Genomic DNA, 22,232 nt, shown 5'->3' on the forward strand with positions numbered 1-22,232 from the left:
GAGGAGGTAGAGGTTGCCCTAGAGGGGGAGGCCAGGCCCGATATTATGCCCTTCCTGCCTATACCGAGTCTATTGCCTCTGATTTTGTCATCATAGGTATTATACTGGTTTGTCACAAATATGCATCGGTTCTATTCGATCCAAGCTCTACTTATTCTTATGTGTCTTCTTATTTTACTGAGTATTTTGGTGTACCTTTGGATTCTTTGAGTTCCCTTGTTTATGTTTCTACTCTTGTGGGAGATTCTCTTGTTATAGACCGCATTTATCGGTCATGTTTGATTGCTCTTAGTGGTTTTCAGACCAGAGCCAATTTATTGTTGCTCAGCATGATAGATTTTGATATTATCTTGGGCATGGACTAGTTGTCGCCCCATTATGCTATTCTTGATTGTCATGCCAAAACCGTGATGTTGGCTATGCCAGGTATACCACGTGTTGAGTGGAGGGGTACTTTAGATCATACTCCCAGTAGAGTTATTTCTTTCCTTAAGGCTCGGTATATGGTTAAGAAGGGGTGTGACGCGTATCTAGCTTATGTGAGAGATGTCAGTATTGATACTCCTTCAGTTGATTCAGCCCCGGTAGTACGGGATTTTTCCAATGTGTTTCCAGCTGATCTTTTGTGCATGCCGCCTGATAGAGATATTGATTTTGGCATTGATTTGTTGCCGGGCACTCAACCTAATTCTATTCCTCCATATCGTATGGCTCTTCCTAAATTGAAGGAGTTAAAGGATCAGTTATAGGAATTGCTTTATAAGGGTTTTATTCGTCCCAGTGTATCACCTTGGGGTGCTCCTGTCTTGTTTGTGAAGAAAAAAATGGTTCTATGCGTATGTGTATTGATTATCGCCAGTTGAACAAGGTCACAGTAAAGAACCATTATCCTTTGCCTCATATTGATGATCTGTTTGACCAGCTTCAGGGCGCAAGGGTGTTTTCTAAGATTGACTTGCGCTCAGGTTACCATTTTGAAGATTTGGGAGCTAGATATCCCGAAGATTGCTTTCAGGACTCGGTATGGTCATTACGAGTTCCTTGTTATGTCATTTGGGCTGACCAATGCCCCAACAACCTTTATGCATTTGATGCACAGTATGTTCTGGCCATATCTTGACTCGTTCGTCATTGTCTTTATTGATGATATTCTAGTGTATCCCCGAAGTCGGGAAGATCATGAGCAGCACCTGAGGACAGTGCTTCAGACCTTGAGAGAAAAGAAGTTATATGCTAAGTTCTCGAAATGTGAGTTTTGGTTGGATTTCGTGGCATTCTTAGGCCACGTGGTGTCAAGTGAGGGTATTCAGGTGGATCTAAAAAATGTAGAGGTAGTGCAGAGTTAGCGTAGATCATCCTCAGCTACAAAGATCCGCAATTTTCTCGGTTTGGCGGGTTATTACCATCATTATGTTGAGGGGTTTTCATCGATTGCAGCCCCTAAGACTAGACTGACCTAGAAGGGTGCTCCATTCCAGTGGACGGAAGAGTGTGAGGCGAGTTTTCAGAAGCTCAAGACAGCATTGACTACAGCCCCAATTTTTATATTGCCTACAGATTTAGGGTCTTACACTGTCTATTGTGATGCCTCGAGGATTGGCCTTGAAGCGGTTTTGATGCATGACGGTAGGGTGATTCCCTATGCGTCCAGACAGTTGAAGGTTCATGAGAAAAACTATCACGTCCATGACCTTGAGTTAGCTGCCATTGTTCACGCACTGAAGATCTGGCGTCATTATTTATACGGGGTTCCTTGTGAGATTTATACTGATTATCGGAGCTTGCAGCACCTGTTCAAGCAAAATGATCTAAATTTGCGCCAGAGGAGATGGTTAGAGTTGCTGAAGGACTATGATATCACTATTTTGTATCACCCGGGCAAGGCCAATGTGGTGGATGATGCCTTGAGTCACTGGGCAGAGAGTTTGGGGAGTTTGGCTTATTTACTAGCATCAGAGAGGCCTATGACGATGGATGTTCAGGCCTTAGCCAGCCAGTTTGTGAGATTGGATCTTTTGGAGCCTAGTCGGGTTCTAGCTTGCGTGGTTTCTCGGTCTTCCTTATTTGATCGTATCAGGAAGCGTTAGTATGATCACCCTCATTTGCTCGTCCGCAAGGACAAGGTTCAACACGGTAATGCCAGAGGTGTGACTATTGGTGATGACGGGGTATTGAAGATGCAGGGTCGGATTTGTATACCCAATGTTGATGGGGTTCGGGAGTTGATTCTAGAAGAGAACCATAGTTCGTGGTATTCCATTCATCCAGGTGCCGTGAAGATGTATCAAGATTGGAGACAGCACTATTGGTGGAGGCAGATGAAGAAAGATATAGTTGGATTTGTAGCTCAGTGCTTCAACTGTCAGTAGATGAAGTATGAGCACCAAAGACCGGGTGGGTTGCTTCAGCAGATAGAAATTCCGGAGTGGAAGTGGGAGAGGATCACCATGGACTTTGTAGTTGGGATCCCACAGACTTTGAGAAAGTTTGATGCTATTTGGGTGATTGTGGATCGGTTGACCAAGTCTGCGCACTTCATTCCTATGTGTACTACCTATTCTTCGGAGCATCTAGCGTATATTTATATTTGGGAGATTGTTTGTCTGCATGGTGTTCTAGTTTCGATCATTTTAGATAGAGTTAGTAAGTTCACATCATGGTTCTGGAGGGTCATTCAGTATGAGTTGGGTACTCGGGTGGAGTTGAGTACAACATTTCACCCCCAGATGGACGGACAGTCCGAGCGCACTATTTAGATTCTTGAGGATATTCTTCGTGCGTATGTGATTGAGTTTGGAGTGTCTTGGGATCAGTTCTTGCCATTGGTGGAGTTTGCCTACAATAACAGCTATTAGTCCAGCATTCAAATGGCACCGTATGAAGCTTTATATGGTAGGCAATGTAGATCCCCTGTGGGTTTGTTTGAGCCGGGTGAGGCCAGATTATTGGGCACAGACTTGGTTCAAGATGCGTTGGAGAAGGTTAAGGTGATTCAGGATAGACTCCATACAGCCTAGTCCCGATAGAAGAGTTACGCAGACCGGAAGGTTCGTGATGTTTCCTATATGGTTGGAGAGCGGGTTCTGCTTCGGGTTTCGCCTATGAAGGGCGTTATGAGATTTGGGAAGAAGTGAAAGTTGAGTCCGAGGTTTATTGGCCCTTTTGAGGTGTTGAGGCGTGTTGGGGAGGTTGCTTATACGCTTGCCTTACCTCCCAGCTTGGCAAGAGTTCATCCGCTATTTCATGTTTCGACGCTCCGAAGGTATCACGATGATCCGTCGCACGTGTTGGATTTCAGTTCAGTCCAGTTGGACAAGGATCTATCCAATGTTGAGGAGCTAGTGGCAATATTGGACAGGCAGGTTAGAAAGCTGAGGTCAAAGAACATTGCATCAGTGAAGGTTTAGTGGCGGGGTCAGTCGGTCGAGGAGATGACCTGGGAGACCGAGCAGGATATGCGCATCCATTACCCTCATCTTTTCACTACTTCAGGTATGTCTCTATGCTCGTTCGAGGACAAACGAATGTTTAAGTGTAGGAGTATGTGACGACCCGGCCAGTGGTCTTAAGAATTAATGCCCCGATCCCCTATTAACTGCTTTCCCAGTGTTTATTTTTGCTATTTTGATTTGCCGAGATGTCCGGCTTTGAGTTTCGGAAAGTTTTGGGACACTTAGTCCCTAAATGAGAGCTTAAGTGTTGGAAATTTGACCGTAGTCGGAACAATGTGAAGATGGCCGGCGTCGAAATGGAATTACAATGGTTCCATTAGCTCCGTTGGGTGATTTCGGGCTTAGGGGCATGTTTGGATTGTGTTTTGGAGGTCCGTAGCTAATTTAAGCTTGAAATGCCGAAAGGTCAAATTTTGAAGTTTCCAGTTCGATAGTGAGATTTTGATCCGAGGGTCAAAATAGAATTCCGGAAGTTGGAGTAGCTCCGTAGTGTTAAATGTGATGTGTGTGCAAAATTTCAAGTCATTCGGACGAGGGTTGATAAACTTTTTGATCGAAAGCGTATTTTTAGAGTTTTGGAGTTCTTAGGCTTGAATTTGTGGTTGATTCGTCATTTCGATGTTGTTTTAGGTGTTTTAAGTATTGGTATAAGTTTGGACAGGGGTATTGGACTTCTTTGTGCTTTTGGTTGAGGTCTCGGGGGCCTCAGGATGATTTCGGATGGTTGATGGAAGGATTTGGAGTTTGGAGTTACAGTTGAAGCTATGACTGCTGTCATAACCACATCTGCGGTTGAGATGCCACAGGTGCGGCTCCCCCAGATGCGGAATGCAGTCCCAGAAGAGGCAGATAAAGAAGGGGCCAGGAACCGCAGAAGCGGCATATGTACCGTACCTGTGAGACCGCAGATGCGGATTTTGGGTCGCAGGTGCGGCGGAGAGGTTTTAAGTGAGAACCACAGAAGCGGTTCCTCAACTGCAGAAGCGGTATCGCAGATGCGATGGGTGGACCGCAGATGCGGGATTTCCTGACAGAACATATAAATAGTTGCCTTCGCGAATTTGAGCTATTCTTTCACCATTTTCATCCGGGAAGTGAGCTTTTGGGGAGGTTTTTGAGAGGGAACTCAAGGGAACTTCGAGGAGGTAAGATTCTTGGAACCTAAACTCATTATTGAGGTGAGTTTTATCATTATAAACATGAAAATTTAAGGAAAATCAGTGGTAATTTGGGGGTTAGGGCTTGACTAATTAGAGACCTTTGAGTGATGATTTAAGGGACCATTTGAGGTCCGATTTTGGTACTTTTGGTATGACTGAACTCGTGAGAGTGTGAGGATTCTGGAAATATGAATTTTACCTGATTCCGAGACATGGGCTCGAGGGGTGTTTTGGTCATTTTACCTAATTTCGCGTATTAGCTTAGAATTCTTTGTAGAATTAGTTACTTGAAGTGTTATTTACATTATAAAATTGAATTGAATAGATTTGGGCCATTTGAAGTCGAGTACTCTTGGCAAGAGCATGGTTTCGGATTGATTTGAGCTGGTTCGAGGTAAGTGGCTTGCCTAACCTTGTGTGGGTGACCTTCCCCTTAGGATTTGGTATATTTGATAATTGAAATGCCTTGTACGTGAGGTGACGACTGCATAATTGAGCTAATTGTTGAAAATCCGATTTTCTTTAATTAATTTCAATTGTGTTCTTTTTCCTATTTTATACTACTTGCAATTTATGCGTGCTGTTAGCTTAGAAAAAGCATGTTTAATTGACTTGATTGCTTACCTGCTTAAACTGCCTTAATTGTATTATGTGAAGCATGTTAGGTTAGAATTACCTATTTACTTGGTATGAAATTGAGCTTAATTGAGTATTCTTTGTGTTTCTGCTATGTGTTATCATTTTGGGACTATGGGACGGCTTCCCGGAAGATCCCCTGCACGTATTTATGATTGAGATGAGGTGCGGGATACCGAGAGATCCCTAGCACGTATATTGAGGTTACCAAGAGAAGCTCAGAATACTGAGATATCCCTAGCATATATTGAGGATACCAAGAGATCTTCGGGATACCAAGAGATCCCTGACATATATTGAGGATACCAAGAGATCTCTAGCATTTATATTGAGGGTACTAAGAGATCCTTGAGATACGGAGAGATCCCCGGTTATTATTCTTGTGAATAATGGTATCTTCTTATGATTGTTTTTGCCTTTGTTTTAGTTATTGAGTTCCTTATATTCCTGTACTAAATTCTTATTGTTAGCTTTCAACTATATTGCTTACCTTATTCTGTCATATCTTATATTTTTATTTATCTCCGTAGGGCCCTGACCTTCCTCGTCACTACCCGACCGAGGTTAGGCTTGGCACTTACTGAGTACTGATATGGTGTACTCATGCTCTTTCTGTGCATGTTTTTCATGTGTAGATCCAGGTAGTTCGACTTAGTCCTATCACCCTTGAGGCGAGGCGACTGCTCCAGAGACTTCAAGGTATATCTGCCGTGTTCGCAGACGAGGAGTTCCTTTCCATTCTATCTTGTAGTGATAGCCCTTCTATCTTTTTTGTTGATGTAGACATTCCGGAGTTAAAGTATTTTTATTATATTAGTAGCTTGTGATTCATGGATTTCCGGGTTTTGGAAAAATGTATTAGTTTTTGAGAGTTAATATTGTGTATGCCGAGCGGCACTTTTAAACGCTGTTTTATTACTCTATTTCTATTTTAAATTGTTTTCTTCCACAAATTGGTTTATCCTCCATATTTTAGGCTTACCTAGTCATAGATACTAGGTATCGTCATGATGGTTCACGGAGGGCGAACCAGGGTCGTGATAGGTTAACAAGTCTAGGTGTAAGCACTGCCCGGTATCCTTGATATCCTTAGGGAACTTTAATGTACCTAGACTATGACATTGTCTGTAGATTTTGGGCATTTGAGGCTATTGGAGGCTTTAAAAATTTGGGCTTATTTGTAGGCTCCCTATAGAATAACTTCTCATTTTCTTATTTACTTATGTAATTCATTCATATAGTCTGTAATAACTTGTAAACGAATATTGGGGTAATTAGTAAAAGGGGTGGGTAGTTAAATGTGTGTGGGGTAGTATGGGTAGAAACCATGCCTATCGGACTTTATATTTTTTTGCTATGTTTTCCTTACCATATTAGAAAGCATGCATATAGGTCTCAAGTGATTCCATAATAGAAATCATGTTTATAGGTCTTAAAATCAATTTCACAAGTAGATGTCATGCATATAGGATATAATTCAATCCAGCTTCTGTTATAACAAGTGTTTACATGTTTTTCATTTGTCATCATACCTGCAAAGTTTCTGAAATTAGTATTAAACAACTAGATATCATGCCTATAAGGAATGCCACTAGAAATTCTGCCTGTTGATCTAAACTAGTTTAGTTTAAATAAATCAACGTAGTCCACGTTTAGCTCACTTCGAAACTCGTTTAATTAATGGTTTATTTTCCCTGAAACAAGTTCTTTCAAAAACTATAGACAGCATGCCTATAGGAATTAAAGAGTCTATTTAAAAACTTTCCTTGTTTCACTATATAAAACATAGTCACCAGTATTCCGCGTATAGGCAAGCCTATAGGGAATTTTCAAATCTTGCAACTCTGAAACTGTTTTTGTGACTTAATGTTGTTCTAGTTTAACAGGCTTTTAAAAATAAGTAGGCAACTGATAGGGCCAGTACTTTTGTATTTTAAAAAAAAGACAAACTGCATACCTTCAGTGTCTTGATATTCACTTAGACATCATGTCTTAGGATACTATTTAACAAAAAGCCTTTATTTGTGTTTGAGTCGTGCTGCTTATGTGTATTATTTGAGGAGGTAAACTTGAGCCTCTAATTGCTCCCTTTTATCTTATGTGCTAAAGTCCTAATTGTTCTTGCTTGTCGCCTTAGTATTTTCACCTTTAAAACCTTAGGGGTCTGTCTAGAACTACCTATAGGTAGAGGTCCTAAAATTCCTCCGGGACCATTAAGAAGGGATGGGTAACAGCACGCAATAGAGATAGCTGACCAACACTCGCTTTAAATGACCACTAAGGGGGTGGGAAGGGTAGATATGGGATATGATGTCTACGTGCTAATGTCACATGTAGCCCCTCATTGAGGAGTGTTTACCGGACATTGTGTGGGGTGATCTTATAGTCTAACCAACCTAGGACTCCTCTTTTTCACAATTCCTTTTGTTTAAACTTTGTTTTATAATACAACTTGTCCAAAACCTTTGTCTTATTATTTGAGATATACAAACATGTTTTATTTTCAAGTATTTATTTGTTAATGGACTAATTCCTAAATATAAGTTCGGCCGGGACCCACAGTTGTGGACCAAGAGGGGTGCCTAACACCTTCCCCTGAGGCCATTTCGAGCCCTTACCCTAATCTCTGGTAATGCAAACAAATTCAAGAGTTAATCACTCTAGGTGCCCTAACGCACCATAACCCGTTAGGTGGAGACTCTTCAAATACCCAATTCCCAAAAGGAAAGGTGTTATTACCCCCCATGAATGTCGAAACCCAAACTTCTCTCTCTGTGGAGGGAAAAAATAGGGCGCGACAACTACTGACCTTGACGACCTGAATGACCACCCTGAAAACTCTAGAGCGGCGGTACACTAATAGGAGCTGGTGGTGCACTATAGGGCAACTGATCAGAATACTGCATATGAGAACCACGGCCACCTGGCGCACCGTGAGAAGCTTGAGTGTTGAATGTAACGGCCTGGAAGGATGGCCCCTACCAAAAGAATCTCTGCCTCCAGATGAGGCACCACTTAACCTGCCCGAATGACGAGGCCTTTTGTCTAACCCTTGACCACCCCATGTGATAGAACCATCTCAACCCTCGTAGCCACATTGGCCGCATCGTGAAAATAAATCTTGCTCCTCGTCTCCTTGGCCATCTGCAATCGAATAGGCTGAACGAGTCCCTCAATGAACCTTCTCACTCTCTCTCTCTCTCTCTTAGTAGGAAGTATAAGAAGAGCATGCCGAGCCAAGTTAATAAATATGGTCTTGTACTGAGTAACATTCATAAAACCCTACTGGAGATGCTCAAACTGCCTCCGATAGTTCTCCCTCTGAGTGGTAGGAAGAAACTTCTCCAGAAATAGCTGAGAGAACTGATCCCAAGTCAAAGTCGGTGACCCAGCTGGTCTAGCCAAACAATAATCTCTCCACCAAGTCTTGGCGGATCGAGACAGACGAAAAATAGCAAAGTTGACCCCATTGGTATCCACTATCTCCATGTTCTATAGAACCTCATGACAGCTGTCCAAATAATCCTGGGAATCCTCGGAAGATGTACCACCAAAAGTAGTAGTAAAAAGCTTGGTGAACTTGTCCAACCTCCATAAGGCATCCGAAGATGTAGTTGATCCATCACTAGTCTAAGCTGCCGCTCGGTTGAAAAAGCGGTATATGACCTCGCTATTCGTGAAAGAACAAGAGTAGAGGGTTCAATTTAGCAATGAGAGAACAAAATCGCACGACAGAGAAGAATAGATGTGAAGTTTTTCCTAACTCTGTAGCCTCTGAGGATAAATACAGACGTCTCTGTACCGATCTCTTAGACTCTATAATCTTGTCAGTGAATTGTGAGACCAAAGCAAGCTAGAGCTCTGATACCAACTTGTCACGATCCAAATTTCCCACCCTCGGTAGTCGTGATGGAGCCTACTCATGAAAGCTAGGCAAGCCAAATATTACAGAATCATTACCCTTTTTCAAACCTTTTAACAATTCAATTTAATTGGCGATCAACAGCAGAAATACCAATAATAATAAAAGGAATGCGGAAGACAAAATCTAATAGTTTAACCAAATACCAAAACAAAAATACAAAATACAACTCTACCCAGAATTTGGTGTCACAATGTTACGGACTATCTACGAATAATACAAACAGTGATCTGAAAGATAAATACAAATCTGTCTCTGAAATACATAAAAGAAACAAAATGGAAGGATAGAGGAAGACGCCAAGGCCTGCGGATGTCTGCGGGACTACCTCGGGTCTCCGCCGCTGGACTGAAGGCAGCAACCTCACTGTGGTCCAAAAGCTCTAGCACCAGGATCTTCACACATTACAGAGTGTAGTATCAGTACAACCGACTCCTTGTGCTAGTAAGTGTCGAGCCTAACCTCAGCGAAGTAGTGACGAGGCTAGGACAAAACTACCAAATAAACATGCAGTTATATCGTGTATAGCAAGTAATAACAATAAAGCTAACAGTTAAAGTTGGGATGGGGGAACATGCTGCGAGGGGGATAACAAGTACAAACAAAATTTCAGTAAAGAAGCATAAAGAACACCAAAAATTCAACTATAAGCAAGAATAAGGAGAACAATACAAGTGCACGACATTACCCTTCGTGCTTTTACTCTCGTTCTCACCATAAGAATCAATATAATCAGCACGACATCACCTTTCGTACTTTTACCTCACATAATCATGGCACAGAATTATCCTTCGTGCATTATCACTCATATCAAGGCACGACATTGTACATCGTGCGGCACGGCATCACACCCTTCTTAAATTAAAATCATAATATCGGCACGACATCACCCTTCGTGCATTAAAATCACAATATCGGCACAACATCACCCTTTGTGCATTAACACTCACTCACAAATATCACGCACGGAATCACCCTTCGTACTTTTACACTCTTTCTTACCCAAGCAACAATCACAAGCAATTCGGGCAAGGGAATCAATAAAGTCACAATAGAATCCCGGCAAGGGAGCAATAATATATCAATAATATCCCGCAAGGGAAACAATATCGAAAGCAATAACATCCCGACAAGGGAGGCAATATCATAAACCACTCCTCCTTTCCACAATTATTTCACAACTTAATTCTCAACTTGAGCCAATGCTCTACAATGTTTAATTACAAAGAATACTTCCACAAGCCTTGTTCAACACTAGAAATCATCATATTAATCATGAATAATACATAACGGAGTCACAACAATCATAGTATAAGACTTACGGGCATGCTTGACACCAACATATAGGTACTCGTCACCACACCTATACATCGTACTCTACAATTAACATATAGTAAATAAGACAACGACTCCTATTTCCCAAAGCTAAGGTTAGACCAAATACTTATCTCAATACCACGAACATAATCAAGCCTCAACTACTGCTTTACCCCTCGATTCCACCACCATCGCTTGTATCTAGCCACAGTTTACTTAATAGTATCAGTAAATGCTAAATGAATTAATTCTAATGCATGAAAATAGGTTTTCTAATGATTTCCACAAAAAGTCAAAAATCGACCCCAGACCCACATGGTCAAAATCGAGGTTCCAACCAAACCTCGATCACCCATTCCCCCACGAGCTCAAATATATAATTTGTTTTGAAATCGGACCTTAAATCGAGGTCCAAATCCCCAAAATTTGAAAATCCTAAGTTCTACCCAAAATCACCCAATTTCCCATGAAAAACCCTTGATTTTGAAATGAAATCATGTAAAAAGATGGATTAGATTGAAAGAAATGAATTAGAAATTACTTACTAATGATTTGGAAGAGTTAGTGCCTTTGAAAAATCGCATAAAGATGTTTTAGGGTTTGAAAAGTTGTAAAAATGAATGAAATCCCGTCTGAAATTTCACTTAACAGGTCTCTGATGTCGCAATTGTGACCAGGGATTCGCAATTATGAACCCTTAAGAAAGATGTAAGCTTCGCAATTGCGAAGAAATAGCCGCATTTGCGACCCTGCCCTTTTCCCATTTGCGACGCCTGGGTCGCAATTCCCATGCCTGAGGACTTCGCAATTGTGAAGTCTGGTCTCACAATTGCGAGATCAGAGGCCTGGGCAAAAATACCAGATACCAACAATTTTTCCTAAGTCTATCCAAATCTCACCCGAGCCTTCGGGGCTCCAAACCAAATATGCACGCAAGTCTAAAAATATCATACGGACTTGCTCGTGCGATCAAATCATCAAAATAACATCAACAACTATGAATTAAACCTCAAATTTATGAAATCACTCAAGAACATTGAAATTATTATTTTCTCAACTATATGTCCGTTTATACTAAAACAATTCCGATCTTTACCAAATTTTACAAGTTCAACTTAATTATCATATAAGACTTGTACCGGGCTCCGGAACCAAAATACGGGCCCGATACCATCAAATTCAAAAACATTTAAAAATTTTATTTCTCTGGCTTGGGACCTCGGAATTCGATTCGCGGCATATGCCCAAGTCCCATATTTTACTACGGAGCCTGCGAGACCGTCGGATAATGGGTCCGGGTCCGTTTACCAAGAATGTTGACCAAAGTGAACTTTAATCAAATTTTAAAAGCCAATTTCCTTATTTTTCTTAGTTTTCTCATAAAAGCTTTCCGAAAATGCGCCCGGACTGCGCACGCAAAATTGAGGTGAGATAAAAAGAGGTTTTAAGGCCTCGGAACTCAGAATTTACTTTAAAAATGAGTGATGACCCAAAGGCCAAAAGTCATCACACATTTGGTCCCTCAAATCACCTTTCAAAGTGAAACCTTCAACTTAGGTCTCCTGTAGAGGAATCAATTTGCAGCCTCTTAAATCCAAGGAGATTGCCACCCTTTTAACTCTAATGCGAACACTCTGACAATAGGTCTCCTAGTTCAACATTGTACCAGCCAATGACCAGTTTCTCAAGATCCAATGAACTCTTGAGGAAGCTGCAAATTCCAGGAAAGTCCACATATTCTAGGTCTACATCAAGTTTTAAGGATTTCCGGCTTGATGGTAGAGATCATGATTGTGTACCTTTATTTTCTCAGACCAGGATTATGTTTACTACAATTCTGAACACGACAAGGTAGATTAGGAGGCGCTTTCCGGGCTCTGCCTTAGCAAGCAGTGGGGTTGAAGATAAGTATGTCTTTAGTTCTCTCAGAGCGTCGACACACTCAAAATTTCATTGAAGTCTGTTGTCTTTTTTGAGCATGACGAAGAATTTGTGGCATCTATCAAAGGATCGTGAGATGAACCTCGATAGGACGGCTATACGGCATGTCAGCTTTTGCAACTGCTTTTTGCTGGTCAAGTTTTCTGGCATTCCCTCTATAGCCTTGATTTAGCCAGGTTTAACCTCGATGCCTCTTTGTGACAAGAAAGATGAGGAACTTTCCTGAGGGTACGCCAAAGGAGCATTTCTCAGGGTTCAGTTTCGTGTCGTACCGCCTGAGTATGTCGAAGGCTTCTCAATCAATTTTCAATATAGAGCACCTGTGCAAATCTTGAAATTATCAAATTCCGATTCAATTTGGTCCCTCGAATCATCTTTCCAATTGAAACCTTCCACTAACTCAATTCTGCCAATAAAATGACAAAACTTACTGAATTCTAACACTGGTAGAGCATCAAATTTACAAATCGTAACCAAATTACTCAAGAATCATATCAAAACCTACCATAATTGACAACATGAATTCACTTCTAGCCTCGTAACTCTCAATAATGAACAAAAACAAATGATAGACACGAGCTACCACTCATAGAATCTCCCAACATGGGTAAACACCTAAGCCTCGTACTAATCATGAAACTCACCCATAAATTAAGCAATAAATAAGGAAACTCGCCCCGATAAGCAGAACCGAAACAAAACACGAATAAAAAGCATACATGTATGACATCATCTGGTGCAACGGCCTCAAGCCTACTATATGAAACACATCATCGGGCTGGGCCTTCCCCTCTTCGGAGTCCTCTACTCGCCTGAATAGTCCACTTGGACACATCTGTTCGGAGTCTATGATAATCTTTCACCATGTGTTGGTATCTCCACACTCAAAGAAACCCTTCTACTAACGTGGCAGTGGGAACTATACAGTACGGGCACTTAAAGACCCATGACCAGTTATTTACTCTCTGCTGGACCACCACAGTTGTTTCATATGTCAATAGTGCAAATGAGTAACAAATTATCTTACATCTCAGCCAATTTGTTTCATAATTGGTTGAGATAAACCTCAATTGTTTCAGAATTATCCTTAGTTTAGAACGTTTGAGCAACAAATTGGCTTACATCTAAGCAAAGTAATATTTGATTTATTAGCTTCATAATTAATTTTCAATATAGAGCACCGGTTCATATCTTAAAATTATAAAATTCCAATACCATTTGGTTCCTCAAATCACCTTTCAATGTGAAACCTTCCACTTAGGTCTCTTGTAGAGGAATCAATTTGTAGCCTCTTAAATCCAAGGAGATTGTCACCCTTTCAACTCTAGTGCGAACACTCTGACAGTATGTCTCCTGGTTCGAGATTGTACCAGCCAATGACCAGTTTCTCAAGATACAATTACTACAAAAAAAATAGGTAAATTGGGAGGTTTATTTGCGGAGGGTATAAGTAACCTCACCAATTTGCATAATTTTGCGGCAATGCATTAGCCCCCCACAATTATACAATTTACGGGGGTCAAAAACATCCACAACCCTAAAAATAATAGCGGGTCATATATTTCACACTCCCTCCAATTTCCCCCCTAGAAACTTCCGCCTCACACGCTTAATTGGCCAAATACACCAAAAACTCCATTTTCCCCCCAACAAAATACGCCTTTCCTTCTTCTTCTTAATCGAAGTTCCGTGCTTAGTCGAAGTCCTCTGCTTAATAATTTTACACCTCCATTAATTGAAGTTCTCTGCTTCTTTTTCGAAGTTCTCCGCTTCAATCAAAGGTCTGTTTCAATCGAAATTCTCCGCTTCAATCGCCACCGCTTTTACACCTCCCAGGTTTGATTTTCTCTTTCTTTCCTTATTTCCCCTCATGGATTTTCTGTTACTTTTGAATTTTTGTGTGTATTTTGGTCGATATGTATGATTAAATAGTGTTTGATATTGAATTTTTGTGTGTATTAAATGGTCGATCTGTATGATTTTTTGTGTGCTTTTTCTTTGTTTTCTTTGTGCTTTTGGTAGTTCTCCATTACCACTGCCTGTCTTCTTTGACTCAATATGAATTATTCTCTTTTTTTTTCTGTTGTGATAATCTTGTTTTACAATATAGCTTTTTTGTTTATTCTATTTTCTTTATATCAGATTTTTCTATTTAGAAAAATAAGAGAGCAACGATGTGAAATTTAAAAATGCATGAAAAAATGTGAATTCTCATTTAGGAATATCTATTTTGTAGTCTAGGATGGTTCTAATTGTACTGATTAATACTTCTTCTGAAATCAGGCTTTTTGTGTGCATACTCAAAGAAAAAGGTAAGAGTAGAATATATTTAACTGGAAACCGAAGGAACTTAGGATAAGTTAGTGGAGACAATAGTAAGTGCATATTAGCTGATTTAGAAAAGTTAAATTTAAGAAAATCATCCAATGGAAAAGAATAACAATTAGTGTTGCGCCTCAATCCTAATTGGCTATGTATCCTTACTGTGAATGTTGCTCCATTTAAGATCACCTCAATCCAAATAAAAAAAAAGTTTCTTTGATTTTGAGAAATCACTTTATGAAATTTGTTTTTCATTTTTAAAGAACTGCTAATAGTTAATATTCTGTATTATAATAATAAAGAACTGATATTTTCTCTTTATATTCTGAAAGGTTCATCAGCTGGACTTGAAAGTTAATACTTTTCTATGGATAAATCTTGGATTAGAAAGGCAAGGAATACCACGGAATATCTATTTGGTTTAAACCAGTTTTTAGATTTTACATTTGCTAATGCTAGTGTTGGAGATAGAATAAAGTGTCCTTGTCCTAAATGTGGATTCGCAAAGTACCAGACTAGAGAGGTAGCACTCGATCATTTGATTTGCAAACCATTCCCTCAAAATTATGTCACTTGGAGTATTCATGGTGAAATAAATATACTTCCTAATTCTATAAATATGTGGTTATACAAGATACATTACCTCCTGAAAATCCAGCAGAATTATTGATCAATAAAGCATTTGGGGGCCTAAGGCACGATGGGGTTGATGTAGGTCTGTCGCAAGTAGCGGGTGGTGAAGAAAGGTTAAATGATGAGCCTGCTACAAATGATAAAGACTTTTTCGAGTTGTTTAGATATGGATGTCAAGAATTGTATGAAGGGTCCAAGTACTCAAAACCAGAATTTTTATTAAAATTGCATCACGTAAAATGTTTGTCTGGGCTGAGTGACAAGGGAATGACCATGATACTAGATTTGTTGAGGGACGTATTTACATTTGCATGGATATCTCATTCTTTTTATGAGGCCAAGAAAACTATCCACAAGCTTTGTCTTGATTATATCAAGATAGATGCCTGTCCAAATGATTGTATGTTATTTTGGGGGAATGATGCTAATGAGGAAACATGTAAGTATTGTCACACTTCTAGGTGGAAGCCTAACAAGAAGATAAATGAAGATCTTGTGCCTACTACAGGTAAGAAGAAAACCAAGAAGAAAACTAAGAAGCTTGCAAAGATTTTGCGTTACTTTCCATTAAAACCAAGGTTTCAGATATTGTTCATATGCTCTAAAATAGCAAAATATATGAGATGACATGCTGAGGATAGTAACAAAGATGGAATCATGAGGTATCCTAGAGATGGTGAGTCATGGAAGAAGTTTGATACAACTTTTCCTGAATTTGCCTTTGATCCTCGGAATGTTCGGCTTGGCCTAGCTAGTGATGGCTTCAATCCTTTTGGCACGATGAGTACTAATTATAGCATTTGGCCAGTCATTTTAGTTCCATACAACCTTCCTCCTTAGTTGTGTATGAAACAACCCAATTTTATTCTCTCAATGATCATTCCTGGTCCACGTACGGTGGGAAATAACATAGATGTTTTCCTACAACCCCTTATTAAGGAGTTGAATAAGTTGTGGAGTGAAGGTGTCGAAACTTTTGATTCATCAAAGAAAGAGATGTTTAGCTTGCGAGCTTACAACCCCTTATTAAGGAGTTGAATGAGTTGTGGAGTGAAGGTGTCGAAACTTTTGATTCATCAAAGAAAGAGATGTTTAGCTTGCGAGCTGCTCTTAGGTGGCGAAGCACAAGGCCTTCTTGCAAGCGTATGTGGCCTTTTAGCAACTGACTGTACCATATTTCCAATTGGCTTTGATAAATGACCGGATATGCCTAAGTCATACTTGAACGACTGCTTTAATAATATTATAAAGGTATAGGTTTTATATCTTTATCACTATATCTATATTTTGTCTTTTGTTTTTATATTTGTATATAAAAGATAAACTAACCAAAATTTATTTTTGAAGTGTCATTTCTGTTTTATGACCATTGAGGAAGTTGCAGAAGTTGTGGGATGAGTTTAAAGACCCACTTAAAACCAAAGATGAGATTATGGATAATGTTCCGGTAGGTATTACTCGGGATCAATGGACTTCCTTTGGGAACTACCGTTATAAAAAAGAAACTCAGCTATTTTTCTGAAACGTCACATTGAAATGCATATAAATTTGATTATTCATTTATATAATTGACTGAAATGTATCTTATTATTAGAACATGTGTAAAAGAAATGCTAAAAATCGGAAGAAACAAACAGTTCCATACACCGGTGGCTCCAAACTTAATTCTAGAAGAAGGGCTGAAATGGTGAAAGATGTCACATTATTTACCTTACTTTAGATATTGTATCTATTTCTTTTACTTTAATTAAACTATTCTGACGTATTTTTATTTTCATACATAGACGGCTAAGACAGGAAGTAAGCCTGGACGAGCACAACTTTATCTTGCTACACATACGAAAAAAGATGGATCATATGTAAATGAGGAGGCAAAAGAAATATGTGTAAGTTACAATATAAAACCAATACACCTGCATCATTATCTGAATCTTGGAGGCAACTGTAGCTCCTTAATAACAGGTCCAAGAATATTCTCCACTAATACCTAAAACTCTACTCTTCCCTATATATAATAGTACCAATGACTTGTAAAATAAGCTTTCTTTTCTACTACTTTGATCAAATTAATCCACACTCAAAAATTTATGATCTGTTGTGAGAAACAGTTGAAGGTTTCAACTGTTGCTTTCAAGGTTGTTTCAATTGTATAATGTTGGCTCAGATTTTTTTGATGTGTATTGTGTTTATGAATAAATTGACCTAGCAATGAGTGAAAGTACAGTGGATGAGTCTGAAATTTCTCCAAATGACCTTGTTGGTAAGGTGCTAGGCAAAGAACATCCTGGAAGGGTGAGATGTTTGGGATTAGGAGCTACTCCAAGCAATACTTTCAAAGAGATAAATCTTCGTCTTGGTAATATTAGAATTGTGAGTAATAATGTTGGATGTTCTTCTTCTGGATGCCAAGAGAAGTATAATCAATTGATGAATACTCTCAAAGCATACATGATAATGAAGGAAAGGTCAATACCAGAACAATTTGCTGGAATCTTTGCATCTCCTCCTACAACGGTAAATGCTAAGTTCTTTTTTTTGGTGTATTGTGCAATTTTATTTTTTATACATGTCAATTTCAGTTCTAAAACCAGCTAGTATTACACAATTTTACTCCAAGTCAGCCCCCAAACCTGTAGAAAACCAAATGATTCATATTTCTTTGTTCAAAAGATATGTTGAATGCCTTAAATTCGTAGAAACAATAGCTAAATTCTTAGTCTTGAATAATGTTGGACTAATTGCATCTTTATTATGATGTACTGGTGGTGCTTTTCCTTTTAAGACATTTAAAATGCTTGTTCCCACATTCGTCACTGACTTATTAGGATTAGTTGAATTTTCCATGAAGATTAAGTCCAGTGACAAACAAGATCATGACCTAAAATCTATCATAAGTGCATAACATTCTTACAATTGTGTATAACAGAACATTCTGGTCGAAGTTAGAGGATAGTAATTCAAAAGGAAGAAGTAATAGTCTACATGAATTCTTCCATAAGTGTTGTATCACTTATTAAACAAATGCTTTATTTTCTTTGTATTTGTGTTGCATACCGTCTACCTTTTAGACTAGAGGCTTCGTACCTTGTCCTGTTTCATTCTTTTTTGTTGGTTTAGTGATTTAATCTTAAATTCATTGCTCAATATCAGGGTTCGCTTGGTGATGTATGGTTAGTGATCATAGGTGTTAAATGAGAGAATTTAGTGGTTGAGTGGGGAACTAATTACTACTGATTCAAATTTCTAATCGTTTAGGAGGGAATGAGCATTACAACGATGATTTAGGGCATGAACTGAGATTTCTATTTCGTGGTGCATTTGTATTCTCTAGGCTGCATATTGGGGTGCTAAGTAGGAAACTTTTTGGGAGGGGTAAAGTGGTTACATTTTTGGATTGAAAGATTTCCTATTACAGAAATTTATTTCAAGATAGTTAATGGAATAATTCTAGAACTGTATTTCAATATTTGAAATTTGTAAGATGGACTAATGGACAGTGGCAGAACTGAAAAAGACAAGCTTGTGGTGTTGCTGTGCACATGGTAGACAGAGCTAATTCAAGAAAATAAATTTAATGTAGATTAGTAGGTATCCCGTAGAATTAGTTGAGGTGCGCTCAAACTCGCCCGGACATCACGGTCATCCAAAGAAAGAAAAGTATCATTGTAATTTCCTTTTAGACTGCACTGCTGAACATTATTTTATCTTAATGACTTGTTTCCTGATACTCCTCTTAATACTTGTATTTTTATTTTATTTTTACTTTTTGTTGCAGCCAAGTAATGCAGCTAATAGACCCGTTTCACCGACGGATGCTAGAAGGTCTTCTGGCGCTAGAAATCCTAGTGACAGCCATTGAAATTCATTTTAATTGAAGTGGGTGTATTAGAACAATGTAATAGCTAGCTAATATATATGGTTAACTATGTTCTAATTTATCTTGATGACATACGATACTACTCTGTCATAGTATTTTTTATGGTTAATGAAATGTTGATATTTCTTAATTTTAATATTTTGGTTGAAGCATAAATATTTCAATTGATATTAGGGAAAGGGTATGACAAACTGATGATAAAAAATCAATTCTATAATATATTTAAAAATAGATGGGGATAATTAAAAGCCCCAAAGAGAAATTGAAGAGATCCTGATGGTGTACACATAAGAAATTGCGAAGGTTCACAAACCCCACACTCAAAAAAATTAAGTTTTAAAAATAAAAATCTATATTCACGTATGAAATTGTGGAGGTTAAAATTACAATTTGCGGAGGTTAGAAACCTCCGCTATTTGCTGTCACGGCGGTTCGGAAAACCCTAGCATTTATCTGCCGCAAATTAATAGTGGCGATGCTTACTGCGGGGGCCTGCTCAACCGCCGTGACAGCAAATAGCGGAGGTTACTAACCTCCGCAAACTGCAATTTTAACCTCCACAATTTACCTCTTTTTTTTGTAGTGAATGAACTCTCGAGAAAGCTGCAAATTCCAGGGAAGTCCACATGTTCTAAGTCTACATCAAGTTTTAAGGATTTCCGGCTTGATGGTGGAGATCGTGATTGCGTACCTTTATTTTCTCGGACCATTACTGCATTTATTGCAGTGTCGAACACGACAAGGTAGATTAGGAGGCGCTCTCCGGGTTCTGCCTTAGAAAGCAGCGGGGGCGAAGATAAGTATGTCCTTAGTTCTCTCAGGGCGTCGACACACTCGAAATTCCATTGAAGTCCCTTGTTCTTTTTGAGCACGCCGAAGAATTTGTGGCATCTATCAGATGATTGTCAGATGAACCTCGATAGGACGACTATACAACATGTCAGCTTTTGCACCTGTTTTTGCTGGTCAAGTTTTCTAGCATTCCCTCAATAGCGTTGATTTGGCCGGGGTTAACCTCGATGCCTCTTTGTGACAAGAAAGCCGAGGAACTTTCCTGAGGTTACATCGAAGGCGCATTTCTCGGGGTTCAGTTTCGTACCATACCGCCTGAGTATGTCGAAGGCTTCTCAATTAGTTTTCAATATAGAGCACCTGTGCAAATCTTGAAATTATCAAATTCCGATTCAATTTGTTCCCTCGAATCATCTTTCCAATTGAAACCTTCCACTAACTCAATTCTGCCAATAAAATCACAACACTTACTGAATTTTAACTCCGGTAGAGCATCCAAATTACAAATCATAACCAAACTACTCAGGAATCACATCAAAACCTACCATAATGGACAACATGAATTCACTTAAGATAGATTAGAAAGTGCTCTCCGGGTTCTACCTTAGCAAGCAGCGGGGGCGAAGATAAGTATGTTTTTAGTTTTCTCAGGGTGTCGACACACTCGGAATTCCATTGAAGTCTATTGTCGTTTTTGAGCACGCTTAAGAATTTGTGGCATCTATAAGAGGATCGTGAGATGAACCTCGATAGGAAGGCTATATGGCATGTCAGCTTTTGCACCTGTTTTTTGCTGGTCAAATTTTCTGGCATTTCCTTTTTAGCCTTGATTTGACTAGGGTTTACCTTGATGCCGCTTTGTGACAAGAAAGCCGAGGAACTTTCCTGAGGTTAGACCGAATGCGCATTTCTCAGGGTTCAGTTTCGTGTCGTACCGTCTGATTATGTCGAAGGCTTCTCAATTAATTTTCAATATAGAGCACCTGTGCAAATCTTGAATTTATCAAATTCCGATTCAATTTAGTCACTCGAATCATCTTTCCAATTGAAACCTTCCACTAACTCAATTCTATTAATAAAATCACAACACTTACTGAATTCTAGCTCTGGTAGAGCATCGAAATTACAAATCATAACCAAATTACTCAGGAATCACATCAAAACCTACTATAATGGACAACCTGAATTTACTTCTAGACTTGTAACTCTCAATAATGAATAAAAAAAGATAGATACGAGCTATCACTCTTAGAATCTCCCAACATGGGTAAACACATAAGCTTCGTACTAATCATGAAACTCACCCCATAAATGAAGCAACAAATAAGGGAACTCGCCTCGATAAGCACAACTGAAACAAAACACGAATAAAAAGCATACCTGTATGACATCATCTGGTGCAATGGCCTCAAGCCTACTATATGAAACCCATCATCGCCCCCCCTCTTTTCGAAGTCCTCTACTCGCCTGAATAGTCCGCTTGGGCACATCTGTCCGAAGTCTAGGACAATCTTTCACCATGTGTTGGTATCTCCACACTCAAAGAAACCCCTCTACTAACGTGGCAGTGGGAACTATGCAGTACAGGTAATCTAAGACCCATGACCAGTTATTTACTCTCTGCTGGACCACCACAGTTGTTTCATATGTCAATAGTGCAAATGAGTAACAAATTGACTTACATCTCAGCCAATTGTTTTAGAATTGGCTGAGATAAACCTCAATTGTTTCAGAATTATCCTTAGTTTAGAACGTTTGAGCAACAAATTGGCTTACAACTAAGCAAAGTAATATTTGATTTATTAGCTTCATAATTAATTTTCAATGTAGAGCACAGGTTCATATCTTAAAATTATCAAATTCCAATACCATTTGGTCCCTCAAATCATCTTTCAAAGTGAAACCTTCCACTTAGGTCTCCTGTAGAGGAATCAATTTGCAGCCTCTTAAATCCAAGGAGATTGTCACCCTTTCAATTCTAGTGCGAACACTCTGACAGTAGGTCTCCTGGTTCGAGATTGTACCAGCCAATGACCAGTTTCTCAAGATCCAATGAACTCTTGAGAAAACTGCAAATTCCAGGGAAGTCCACATGTTCTAAGTCTACACCAAGTTTTAAGGATTTCCGACTTGATGGTGGAGATCGTGATTGCGTACCTTTATTTTCTCGGACCATTACT

At 39.2% G+C, this 22,232-nt stretch overlaps 1 protein-coding gene across 4 annotated transcripts; it reads left to right on the forward strand.

The window, feature by feature from the left end:
- The first annotated feature begins 13,906 nt into the window (after positions 1-13,906).
- Positions 13,907-19,390, forward strand: LOC104238361 (uncharacterized). 4 transcript variants are annotated; one of them, XM_009792697.2, is made up of 6 exons: positions 14,000-14,264; positions 15,083-16,634; positions 16,731-16,830; positions 17,168-17,269; positions 17,649-17,897; positions 19,159-19,390. In XM_009792697.2, exons 3-6 carry the CDS (start codon positions 16,816-16,818, stop codon positions 19,240-19,242), a joined length of 450 nt encoding a protein of 149 aa, XP_009790999.1. In that variant the 5' UTR covers positions 14,000-14,264; positions 15,083-16,634; positions 16,731-16,815; the 3' UTR covers positions 19,243-19,390. The 4 variants fall into 4 exon arrangements, 3 of the variants coding, with proteins under 3 accessions (XP_070016497.1, XP_009790999.1, XP_070016496.1); XM_070160395.1 differs by having other exon boundaries at positions 15,083-16,830; XM_070160396.1 differs by lacking the exons at positions 15,083-16,634; positions 16,731-16,830 and having other exon boundaries at positions 13,907-14,264; positions 17,168-17,897.
- Positions 19,391-22,232: the final 2,842 nt, after the last annotated feature.

This window comes from Nicotiana sylvestris, chromosome 10, assembly GCF_000393655.2.
Source record: "Nicotiana sylvestris chromosome 10, ASM39365v2, whole genome shotgun sequence".
Classification (NCBI taxonomy): domain Eukaryota; kingdom Viridiplantae; phylum Streptophyta; class Magnoliopsida; order Solanales; family Solanaceae; genus Nicotiana; species Nicotiana sylvestris.